We start from the raw sequence: 12761 nt of genomic DNA on the forward strand, positions 1-12761 counted from the left end.
ATCCACACACACTGGCCAGCCCAGCAGGTTTGATGTTTAATGATCTTTGCCTCAGTGCTGGTTATGTTAGCTGCAGAGAGGATACTGGCACTGGTTCAATCATCTTTCCATCTAATGCAAAGGATCTTCCTGAGGTAATGCTGATAGAACCATTCCATGTGCTTAATATGGCTTCACCCACATCTCACACCTATTGAGGAGCATGGGGATAACCACTACATTGTAGAACAGGATCTTAGTTTCCATCTGCAGATTTCAGTCAGCAAAAACACAGCAAAGCGGCTTTCTGTATGATACACTGGCACAGCAAATCCTATGTTCAGGTTCTATATTAACATTAACTGGGAGAGGTGACTGCCAGGGTGTGGAAAATGCTCAACATTTTCCAGGGTTTCTCCACCAGTGGTAATTTGTGGAGGAAGAGGGGCAGCTTGTGCTGGAGCAAGCTGATGGCGCACCTTTGTCTTCCCAATGCTAAGGGAGAGTCCCAGGCTGTGACAAGCACCTGAGAAAAGCCCAAGCGTAGACTACAGATCATTCTCATCATGCGCAAGGATAACACAGTCATCAGCATACTGATTGTCAGTGATGCCAGTTTTAGTAACTGGTTTTGCTGTGAGGGCATCGCAGGTTGAAAAGCTGACCGTCCATTCAATACTCAACCCCAATTCCAGAAGGAAAGTGGTAATGGATGAGAATCAAAATCACAGCAAGATAGATGGAAAAAAAGGTTGGGGTGATGACGCAGCCCTGCTTAACACCAGTACAGATGGTAAATGGGTCTGACTCTGATCCATTGCAAAAGCCTGTGGTGATCATCCACTCATGGAGTAGCCTGAGAACATTGATGAACTTCAGTGGACAACCAAACCTAGCCAGCGTCTTCCATAAGGCTTCACAATTGATGGGGTCATATGTCTTGGTTAGGTCAATGAATGCCAGAAACAGCTCCTGGTGTTGCTCTTTATACCTTTTGATCTGTCATGCAACAAAAATCATGTTGGTGTTACCCTTAGATGGTCTAAAGCGGCAATTCTGGAAGAACATCTTTGGCAAGGGAGATGAGGCAATTCAGAAGGATGCGTGTAAAAATCTTCCTAGCAACAGAGAGGATGACAGTGCCTCAGTAGTTCCTACACACTTACTTGTCCACTTTCTTGAAGATGGTCACAATGCTGGCATTCTTTAAGTCAGGTGGAATTTCCTCATTAACCCATATTTTGATGAGAAGTTGATAAAATTTTTTGCACTAGTACTGTTCCACCAGCTTTGAAGACCTCTTTGGGGATGCCATCTGGGCCTGGCACATTATTGTTCTTGGTCTGAGTGATGGCACACCAAACTTCCTTGGAGGATGGGGCAGCTGAGGCCTCTGATTAACAGTTGAATAGAGTCTTTACTCCTTCGAGTGTTGCTTGATGAATACATTGTGAGAACAGTGGAGCTGTCCTGGGATTGCAGAGGGGTTGGGCCATCGGACTGTGGCCTGTGGATGGCTTTTATTGCTTGAAAGAAACTACTTATGTCATGTTGGTGAGCAAAACTCTGGATCTCCATCATCTTCACTTGCTACCACTGGTTCTTGATGTCCCATAGCTTCCGCTGAACTACAGCTTTCAGCTGGTAGTAAGTCTCATTTTTGCTAGTTGGAGGGTTCATTTTGCTACCTGTGGCTCACTTCTGATGGATAAGTGCTAGGATTTCCCCATTGTTCTCATCAAACCAATGTTGGTGATGGTAAGTGGTGTATCTAATTGATTCAGAGCATGGCTTGTGAATAACATTTTTAAGCTCCTTTCAATGTGCCTGGTTGTCCTTGATGTCATCAGGTAGGTCAGAGAGCCTGTTAGTAAGGCGTTGCTGAAGTGCCTCCCATTTAGCTTGGTCTTGTTGTGCCATGATGTTTAAATCTCTTCTGTATTCCTTTTGGTTGTTTATGATGTGGCGCAAACTGTGTGTCCGTGATTGATCTGACTAAACAGTAGTCCGTCTAGCAGTCATCTACACCTCTCAGGACTTGGGTGATACGGAGAACAATACAGTAATGGGCTCTGACAATATAGTCAAGAAGGTGCTACTGATTGGAGCATGGATGTTTCCAAGTGGTTTTATATTTGCCACTTTGTCTGAAAATGGTATTCATGATGAGCAAGTTGCACTCTGCACATTTGCTGAGGAGGATACTGTTAGATTTGACTTTCCCCATCCCCTCTTCCCCAGTGGTGCCAGTTCAGAATGTCACCCATGAGGATGAGCTTGTCTTCCTTGGCTGTGGCAGTCAGGACTGTCAAGAGCACAGTAGAACTGTTCCTTGTTGTCTTCTTCATCATCAGGTGTGGAGACATATGCGCTGTTGATTGTAGCATATGCTGGTTATTACTGAGCTTGAGGTGGAGAATCATAAGACATTCCTTAATGCCCACAAGGAGTTCTGAAAGCTGGCTGACCATCTCATTCTTGATGGCAAAGCCAACCCCATGAATGCACCTCTTTTCAGGTGACTTTTTTCTTTCCAAAAGGACGTATAGCCACCTCCTCCTTTCAACCAACCTTCATCTGCCCAGTGGGTCTTGCTTAGGGTAGCAACATCGATGTCATGTCTTGTGAGTTCTCTAGTACTATGGCAGTTCTTCTTTCAGGACACTCACTGTTCAAGGAGACCATGAAAGTGCGGATATTCCATGTGGTGAACTCTAGTACTTTATTTTGTTGTTTTCAGCTGCAAGTAGATTGATCCCACTGGATATGGTAGTCCAATTGAGGGGGTTGAGACAGCCTATGTTTAGGGCACCTTTTTTAGCCCCTTCCCCATTCAGGATGACCAGAGGGGATCCTAAAGAGGATTGCTCAGTCATGGCTGCAGCTGCCAAATTGTATTTCTGTCTTGGTTAGTACAAAATGACTATCACACAACCTCTGCCTACCTGCAGATTTGTGACTTGGGACTCCCAGAAATCCTCGTTCCTGGCCTCTCTGCCACTCATCCATCACTGCAGGACTTGATTTGTGGTGGATGTTAACATTCCTAGCAGAGGCCTGCGTGTGACATTGTTTAACATGGGGAAGCCAGTGCGCAAGCGACAGGCTTGACAGGAGGGAGCCCTGAACCCAATGGCAAGGAAGTCCAAGACAACCGGAGACCTCCATCCTGCTTCAGCCCTCTTCTGCCTTCACAGTCACAGAGAATCGGCAGGTCCTCAGATATGCCTGTTGCACCATTGGGGTCTTCAGGAGTTTGGACCATGCTTAGTCCGGAACCTCACCTCAGATCTGTTCACGGGGGGGACCCTACCAGGAGTACAAGACTCCAGATGACATACCTCTGAGGATCACTGGAATGCACACACCTCTCCACCATGACAAGGTTATGCTTCAAGGAGAGGCTTCCTTTATGTAAGCACTGGAAAAAGAATGCTGTTTCTGTGGAGAATTCTGCGGTTTTCTCCCACACCACTAACTATTTCTCAACTAATCTTGCTTGCAATTTTTAAGATAGTTTTACCATAAAGTAATAATGATGAAAGAATGACGCTCTTGTATATAAATTCTCTCTGAAATGTCTATTGTAACATTTCTCCATCTGGAGTGTTAAAATTAGAAAAATACATTATTCTGAATATGATGATGTTTTTCTAAATCAGCACTGCTCAACCTCTAGCCCAGGGGCAGGCACTTCTGGGGAGCTGCTGTGGACCAGTCAGCACTGCCTCATCCTCCCACCCCCTTGAAGCAGCCCAGAACCTGCGCACCCTGCAGCTCCTCCCCACCCCAAGCCTGCTTTGTGCCCGCTCCAGACCAGCAAAAACCCATATGCATAGATCTGACTCTACCCTGCCCTGTGCTTGCTCTGGACCACCTGCCTATGCTGGGCAACAGCCAGGCAGAAGCTGCTGCTTGGCACAGGGGGAAAATGGTCCCTCCCCCTCACCACTGTCAGGCCCTTCTTGCTGCAGGTGCCTGGAGCCCATGCACAAACTACCCTGTGGCTCCTCTCCACTGCCATCCAGGCCACCTAGTAAAACAGTGGTGGCAATGCAGAAGAGCCACAAGGCAGCCCAGACATGGGCTCTGGATGTCTGCAGCAAGAAGGGCCCAGCAGTGATGAAGAGAAGGTGTTTCTTCTCCCCTGTGCAGAGCAGCAGCCTCTGCATGGCCAGCGATGCTGTTGCCACTGCTTAGCATTTGCAGGTGAGTCTGGAGCAGGCCTGGGGTGGGCTGGTGGCAGGGCAAGCAGGTTCCAACTGCTCCAAGTCCAGGCCAAGTCCAGAGTGGGCGCAGGGCGGACCAGGGTCAGGTCTGTGTGCGGGTCCCCTCCAGTACCATGGGGCTGGGGACAGTGATGGCAGCAGCTGGAAGGAGCCACTGCCACCACCTGGGCTGCCTAGAAAGGCAGTCTAGCTGTGTAGCTGCCTCAACCCTGCTGCATGCCCAGGGAAAAGGGCCAGAGGCCAGATGGCACCTGAACCAGGTGGGACCCCTCTGGGCCGGATCTGGTTCCCAAGCCATATTTTAACAACCCCACCATAAAGAAAGGGTTTGCATGTGTGTGTACTCTGAATTTGTTTTTATAAAGTGTTTACATCTGATTGAATTTATATAACATTTCAATTCAAAACACTGGCACTGACTCATCCATTTTACTGCAGCTTAGTATCTATTTAGAAAAAGAAAACATTGTTAAGGACCACCACATATTAAACCAACTAATTTTCTTAATATCAAATTAGTATTTAATCAAATACATCTAGGTATTATAAATCCAGTTAATGCATTGATGAGCCAAACAGCTGCAGTGATGGTGATGCTCACCTTCAGGGCTCCAGAGTTGCCTGAAAGCTCTGAGCTCACTGCACTCTGGATGGAGCGACAGCTTTCTCACAGCTCCTGAGCTCAGGAATTGAACATCACTGCCATTCACCTCACACTCCCCCACTGAATTCCCCAGCATGAAAATAGGGGCCAAGTAGCAACGGTATTGCTTAGCTCCTGCAATTTGCCACCAACACTAGGAAAACATCCAGCTTCTTACAAGCTGGTAAACATCTAGCTCCTTTACAGGCTAATACAGTTCAGTGGTCCATCAACCTCAATCTCTGCTGCTTGTACAGGGTACCATTTCATTTTAAAATTTAATTATTTAAAATATAAAATAATAGTATAGAATATTATTATTAAACTTTTTACTATGCATTAATAAGCCTGAATTTGCTTAAAATATATACTTTCCTTTCTACTATTACATAAAATACTTAATATTAGGATATGTCAAAGTATAGAACTATGATGCTTTTTTATGTGGCCCATTGGCCCATTTCTTATTAAGGTTTGGTCCACTTCAAAAATATATATATATTTTTTTTTTTTTAAGGTTCACCACTACTGTTTAAATCACTCCACAGGGAGCCAGAGCTCTTCTTTCTTAGCCTTCTGACCTGCTATGTGACTGTAGGCACATCACTTAACAACTCTGACTTATTTTCTTCATCTGTGAAATATTTGAAAAGTCATGGAGAACTGAATCATAGAATGTAGAGATGGAAAAGACCTATTAGATCATCCACTCTGTCTACCTGCCAATGCAGAATTGTTTCCTACATTTACTAGTGTTTTTCTAGTCTGGTTTTGAATGTGCCAAGTGATTGGGCTTCCACCAGTACCTTCGGGAGATGATTTTACAGGCTACTGGTTTTCACTGTCAGCAAGTTTTTCCTGACTTCTATATCAAATGAATTTTACTTTTAATTTCAAACCATTTTGCTTGGTTATACTTTGCTGCTAGGGTTGTTATGTTTAATTGTTTTAAAGTATGCAGCTCTCCTATTCTGAATTAGCTTACAGTCTAAGAGGATGGCCAGGACATTAATTAATTAGGAGGAAGAAAAGATGTGAGAATCATTAATAAGAAGGTAAAGAGACTACCTGGAAATGTGGGCATTAAAAAAGAACCACGGGGACACACAAGTTGTCTTACATTAAAGCTAAGAACAGACATTCAAAGAGCCTGAACCTGAATTGATTCAGTCTTTGCAGGTTAGTCTAACCTGTGTAGATTGTACTGCCAAGCAAGCGAATAGACACTGATGTTTTGATTCCAGAAATGCAGCCACATACCTGCAGTGGCTCAGGTCAGAAGTTGGCGGGGGGCACTGCGGCTGGCAGACCCCAGCTGCAGTTCCCCGGTGAGAAAGAGGCTGGAGAGGGGGAATAAATCCCCTCCCTCCTCCCTTCACTTCAGTGCGCCTTGCTGGCTAGAATCTGGCCATGTCCCCACCCCTGGAGCGGCGAGGGGGGAGAGACCCCAGACCCAGCTGGGGTCCCAAGCAGAGAGGGGTGGGAGGGGGGAATAAGCCCCCTCCCTACCCTGCTTGCCTCAGGGGGCCATGCCTAACCAGTATCTGGCCACACCCCCACCCCTGCTCTGGCTAGAGAGCAGAGGGGTGGGTGCAGCTCAACTTTCTGGAGCAGACAGTGCAACACAGCCCAGCACAGCTAGGGGACTCTGATTTAACTTAAACCAGGAAGGGGTCTGGGACAGAAGTTCCATAAACTGGTTTGACCTCAATCAGTTAAGTCTGATACTGCATTTAACCAGGTTTATCTTAACCCAGTTTCAGCCATTTTGAAACTGGTTTATGTGCACAACACTGAACTTGTGTTGTGTTCGGTGGCAATGCGTAGGGGGTACAATGAGGTGCACGTGCACCCCTTGAGAGTGCCAGTGCATCCCTGATCGGCCGTGCTCACCACTTAGGCAATGGGCAGGGGAGCAGGTGGGAGTGCCAGTGCCCCCCCCTGACTAAGGCGGCACCAGTCGCCCATGGATCTGTGACAGGTTTAAATTGGTTTCTGACCACTTAAACCAGTTTATGTGTAACTTCTGTCCCTAGCCTAAGGGAGCAATATGATGAAATGTAAAAAGCTGAAAGAAGTGGGATAATTAGAGGTCTGGAAGGCCCTTTTAAGTAAGTGAAAATGATACCAAGATCAATAACAACCTTGTGAGGATGAGGTGGCTTGCTTTTTTATGTTTATATTTTTCAGATGTTATGTGAAAAACAACAGCCTACCTGTTGTTGTATATATGTTAGTCTTTACTTACTTGTTACCTGTTCTAGACCAGTCATCATTCTAGTTGCTTTGAGCTTCCTTCACTTAATACCTTTCTTATAATGAGGTGTCTGGATTTGAAACCGTTTTCCAGGTGCAAGTGCAGCACATCGAAGAATCTTGTGAGCCTCCAAATTTCTACTATTTTGAATACCTAGTGTATAGATTTATTTTTTCCACAGCTTAGCACTACAAGCATCCTGGTAAAAGGTAAACCAGAACACTACTGACAAACACGGTTCAATTCCTTCCTTTACACGGTTTTATAAGGGACTTGTACTTTTCAAAACAACAAATACATGGAAAAGTCACTTCATGTAGCCTAGCTGTATAAAATCTATTTTGAAATGGATTGCTGGCAAGCAGTTGATCTGTAATATGATTTATTTGCTCAAGTGCCCTTGGACAAAAATGTGTAAGGCAATATAAGATCTTTAAACTGACTATTGAATATATGTAGCTTCCAAGATTATTTGATTGTATGTAGCTTCCAAGTATGTTCATTTTTTTTTCATATTTATAAACATCTGTCCTCATTGTGGGCATGGTTCAGAAAAATAGAGTCCTAAAGATAGCATCTATATTGGGTTTCTCACTGCTGGGTCTCATCTCCTAATGGCAATGCTGAGATCCAACAGTGAGAACCCTGCCAGATGGTGTCTTCAGTGAAGCAGAATTACAGGTAAGTAGTTTTCCCTTTCAACCTCAATTTCAAGGTTTTAATCAAACCTATGTATTTATATATGCTTAGAGGTCTCATAGTAATTTCAGTGTCTGTGGTAAATTGGCATTTCTTAACCTTTTACAGTCTATATTTTAACACAGATTGAGGCAACTGAATGTTTCTATAAATAAGATCATGATTTTGCAGAATCCGTTCATTCAGTATAATCAGATATTTTTGCAATGGGTATGATATTAACGCACAGAATCAGACCCTGAGTAAGCTTTAGTGAATCTTGGAAGCAGGTTCACTAAACATATCCATAAAATTCAGAGGAATATTTGTGTTTGCTATTTTTAGGCACTGATCATTTATCCTTTGAGATTAATGGGAAAGCCCCAAACTCTAGTAAACCCCTAAGATTTCCCTTTGGAATAGACATTTATATAATGAAATACTGTTTTTATTTATATTTAAAGAGAATAAGTAATGTTTTCTTCCACAGGAAATTAAACCAGATCAAGTAACCAAATTTGCTCTTGAAAAAGAAATTAATTTTGAGAGTGTCTGCAAAATGGTGAGTTTAAAAATACATTAAAATAACTATTATAGATAATTATGCCTATAATCTGGAATTATATTTGTATGTTATGACATGCATCTACAAATTGCAATTTAGTAGAAGTGGCTTGTCATTAAAGCAGGTGGAACTCGTGTCCACCAGTCACAGGCAGCTAGGTAATTGGTCACGTCTGTTATGTATTTGGCATTAGATTCATAGAGTCTTAGAATATTATGGTTGGAAGGGACCTCAGGAGGTCATATAGTCCAACCCCCTGCTCAAAGCAGGACAATCCCTAACTAGATCATCTCAGCCAAGACTGTCTACCCAGGTCTTAAAAACCTCCAGGGGAAGAGATTCCACAGCCTCTCTGGGTAACCTGTTCCTGTGCTTTACTTACCCTCCTAGTGAGAGTTTTTCCTAATATTTGACCTAAACTTCCCTTGCTGCAACTTGAGACTGTTGCTCCTTTTTCTGTCACCTACGACCACTGAGATCAGTCTAGCTCCATCCTCTTTGGATCCCCCCTTCAGGTAGCTGAAGGCTGCTATTAAATCCCACCTCAGTCTTCTCTTCTCCAAATTAAATCAGCCCAGTTCCCTCAGACTCACCTCATAAAAGGCTAAGTGAACTGGACTTATTCATTATTTATTTTTTATTGGCATTCCATGTTTGTGGCTCAAATGACTGACTTAATTTTGCCCAGTCAAAGCTTTCACTTAAAAGAAAAAATTCTAACTCTTGCAATAGCAGACAAAATCTTTCATAGCATATAGCCAGCATCATGACGTCTGTTTGAGTCTACGGACAGCCTAAAATCGTAATTGTGTGTGAACTTCCTGTTCTCTGTTAATCTTGTTGACATGTCTCCTCTGAAATCCAATGAAGATGCTTAGTTAAATAATAACTATTCCATTCCTGATGTCACTAGCAGGTGGAATGTCTGAGGGGGTCATGATTAGGAGTTGCTTTGCAGGATGGAATTTGGAGGAAAGAGCAAAGGAAATTTGCATAGAGAGTAAATAAGCAGCAACAGAGAAGGGAATAAAACAAAGAGCAGTAATAAGTACCCTTAAAGGTAGGTATTTTTAACAGAATCATACTGAATCAGTAACAAATGATAGAAACAAGTTTAGGTACTCCATAAAGGCTGTCTTCTCCCCATGATCTCTGTGCTCTAACTAATGATCGTGAGGAGTCTGAAATCTGAAATTTTGCATCCATGTCCATGAAGTATAACTAAACATGAAATGTGGCCATCTCCCCATAATAAGCTTGACCTCTTTTTTTATGGTGACTGTATAGTAACTGTACAGCCTGCTGCTAAAGGTTTCTGGTGATTTCTCTAGCCTATGGAGTCTCCAGCATATACAGCAAGAATAGTTCCATGGATAAAATTGGGTTAATCTCCTATTTGAAGAGTAATGTAGCATATTCTCTATTAAAAAAAAAAAAAAGAAAGACTTCTTGGGTCTGACATAGCACAAGTCTAGTAAGAGTTCTGCTGTGTTGTCTTCTGTACCATTCCTTCACATGATGGCCAAAAAAGGATAAGAACAAAAAGGGTTGCAGTGTTGCTGACAGGGAATCAGTAGGACATGCTCTCAAAGGTAGGGCGTGAAATTTCTGTACAGGAGAAAAGCTGGGGACAGACTTCCAGGAAATAGGATTTATAGTACTGGGGAAAAGGTACTTTCGAGTTTTTAAAAAGACTTCTGCAGCAAGTCTGTATCTCAAAAAAAATCATGGGTTAAGACATTGTGACGCTGATGTCTGTTACTGTGGTAAGTAGCACGGCCAAGAGTTCAAGAGCATTAGGCTTTTCACTGATGGAATTACTGAACGATACAAAGGCCCAGAAGTAAAGCAACTGTTGATATTGCATTGGAACACTTTAAGCACAGTAAGGTTTTGTTACCCAAAAAAAGGAAAGTGGTAGGATTTGTTTTGGTGGTTTTTTGTTTTGTTTTGTTTCTTTTGTTTAATCTTACCGAATAATCTCCTGCATCTACTCCTTCATTTTTCTTTGAGTATGACTGTAGCAAACTTGCAAAGAAAGATTTTTATGCCATGGAATTCCTGGGCTTTGGGAATTTTTTCATCAATAATGGTGTTCATAGACACATCTAGCTGCATGCTTTAGTCCTTAAGGTGAGTTTTGTTTTTCTCAGAATCCTATTTATAAACAGGCACTTACAAAATTCCATTTTTAGAATTATTATTCTAAGGATCTTAATTGTAAAGCTCCTCTGCTATTAAGTTTCTGTATTATATGGCTCTGCAAAACAAGGCTTTACTTTGAACATGCTCCTGCATGAATGCAATCTCTGCTCACAAGAACAGTTACAAAAGGTACAACTGTCAGTGTATTTTAATAAAATGTGGCTCCCCAGTTCCTTTTCTGTCTTTGCTATGTCTCTTTCAAGTGCTTGCCCATTTATACATTAGCACTGTGGAGGAGCAGGTTCTGTAAGCACTCAAGCTCAGGGCGTTACTGTGGTAACTCTACTCACAAACTCATTCACTCTTCTCCTCCTCCTCTACTCAAAGCATAAAGGGAAGTGTGTACTTCAAACTCCTCAGTTCGTCTAAACAGCTGTACCTTGAGATTAAGAGTTTTGAAGTCTGTTCTGTGTTTGGCCTACAGCTATTCAAAGCCTTTTGTCTATCTGTTTATTCTTATTTAACCCGTTTTTTAGCCATTTTGAGAGTCTCCTGTTGTCTCTCAATTTTTTAGTTTAGATCTCCTTCATCATCTTTGACTTTAGATCAGGGGCAGGCAAAATATGGCCTGTGGGCTGGATCTGACACCCCAGGCAATTCTATCCAGCCCATAGGGCCCCTACAGTATTTAAAAAAAATGAATATTTATCTGCTCCTGGCTGCCTGTCAAAGATGGCAGGATCCAGGAGCAATAGGACCTGGGGGAGCAGGTGGCAGAACTAAATGGCTGCAGCAGCAAATCCGGCTCAACCCAGCCCAGTCCTTCCCCCCTCCAAATCTCCCCCCAAACCCCAGCTATAAGCCTCTGCCTGGCAGGGGCTTCTGAGGGTTTCTGGTCTGGAACTGTTCCTGCTTTCCTGTGCTGAGGGAAATACAGATAAGAAGGAGGGGGGAGGCAGACAGAGGAGGACCATGGTCAATTGCCCCAGTCCTCAGGGCCAGCCAGGCCAGCTCCTGCAGTTCTGGTGTTGAAGCTGGGAGCCATGTGGTGCCGGCTGATGGGCAGAGCAGAGCACAGTGACAGCCAGATGGGAGCACACGGCCCATGCCAGAGCACCAGGGCCAGCGCCAGTGTGGCCCAGAGTGGAGCAGCCGGAGCATGGGGCCAGGTTGGCAGGGGTTCTATGGAGCCACGTTGTCTCCCTCGTCTCCCTGCTTGAGCAGTGCAGCCTGCAGGCCCAAAACTGAACACAGTACTCCAGATGTGGCCTCACCAGTGCCAAATACAGGGTAATAATCACTTCCCTTGACCTACTGGCAACATACCTACCAATGCAGCCCAGCATGCCATTAGCCTTTTTGGCATCAAAGGCACACTGCTGACTTGCATTGGACAATAAGCTGAATATAATCCCCAGGTTCTTTTCTGCAGAGCTGCTGCCCAGCCTATCAACCCCCAGCCTGTACTGGTGCATGGGATTGTTCTGTCCTAAGTACAGGACTTTGCACTTGTCCTTGTTGAATGTCATGAGATTTCTTTTGGCCCAATTCTCCAATTTGTCTAAGTCACTCTGAATCCTAGACCTACCCTCCAGCATATCTCCAGAACATCTACCATAGAAGGAAGTGGTGGATTAGACTTTCTTCAAACAGCTAGCAGAAGTTACCCAGTCATAGGCCCTGGTTCTCATGGGGGACTTCAATCACTCTGACATCTGCTGGAAGGGCAGTACAGCAGTGCGAAAGTATTGGTGACAACTTCCTGGTGCAAGTGCTGGAGTGGCCAACTATTGGCCATGCTCTTCTTGACCTGCTGCTCACAAACAGGGAAGAATTGGTGAGGAATGTAGTAGTGGATGGCAACTTTGGCAGCAGTGACCGTGAGATGATAGAGTTCAGGTTCCTGAGGAAAGGAAGGATGGAGAGCAGCAGAGTAAGGACCCTGAACTTCAGAAGAGCAGACTTTGTTTCACTCAGGGAACTCATAGGCAGGATCCCTTTGGAAGCCAGACTGAGGGAGAGAGGAGTTCAGGAGAGCTGTACTTGAAAGAAACCTTACTGAGTGCAGGAACAAACCATCCCGAAGCACAGGAATACTAGCAAGTATGGCAGAAGACCAGCTTGGCTTAGCATGGAACTCTTCACTGAACTAAATAACAAAAAGAAAGCTTATAAGAAGTGGAAACTTGGACAAATAACTGGCAAAAAATATAAAAGCATTGCTTAGGCTTGCAGGGATGAAGTCAGGAAGGCCAATGAACAATT

At 43.9% G+C, this 12761-nt stretch overlaps 1 protein-coding gene across 2 annotated transcripts in view; it reads left to right on the forward strand.

The window, feature by feature from the left end:
• Window positions 1-12761, forward strand: part of SRFBP1 (serum response factor binding protein 1) — a 148796-nt gene that overhangs the window by 102793 nt on the left and 33242 nt on the right. Inside the window, exon 4 of one of the 2 annotated variants that reach the window (XM_090038449.1) lies at window positions 8277-8348. The exons of the other annotated variant lie outside the window; for it this stretch is intronic. Within the exon in view, the coding sequence (XP_089894575.1) occupies window positions 8277-8348 (72 nt within the window). The remainder of the gene's footprint in view (window positions 1-8276; window positions 8349-12761) is intronic. 2 annotated transcript variants of the gene reach the window in all.

The sequence above is a fragment of the Crocodylus siamensis genome, chromosome 3 (assembly GCF_052110815.1).
Source record: "Crocodylus siamensis isolate JL-2025a chromosome 3, ASM5211081v1, whole genome shotgun sequence".
Taxonomy (NCBI): Eukaryota; Metazoa; Chordata; order Crocodylia; family Crocodylidae; genus Crocodylus; species Crocodylus siamensis.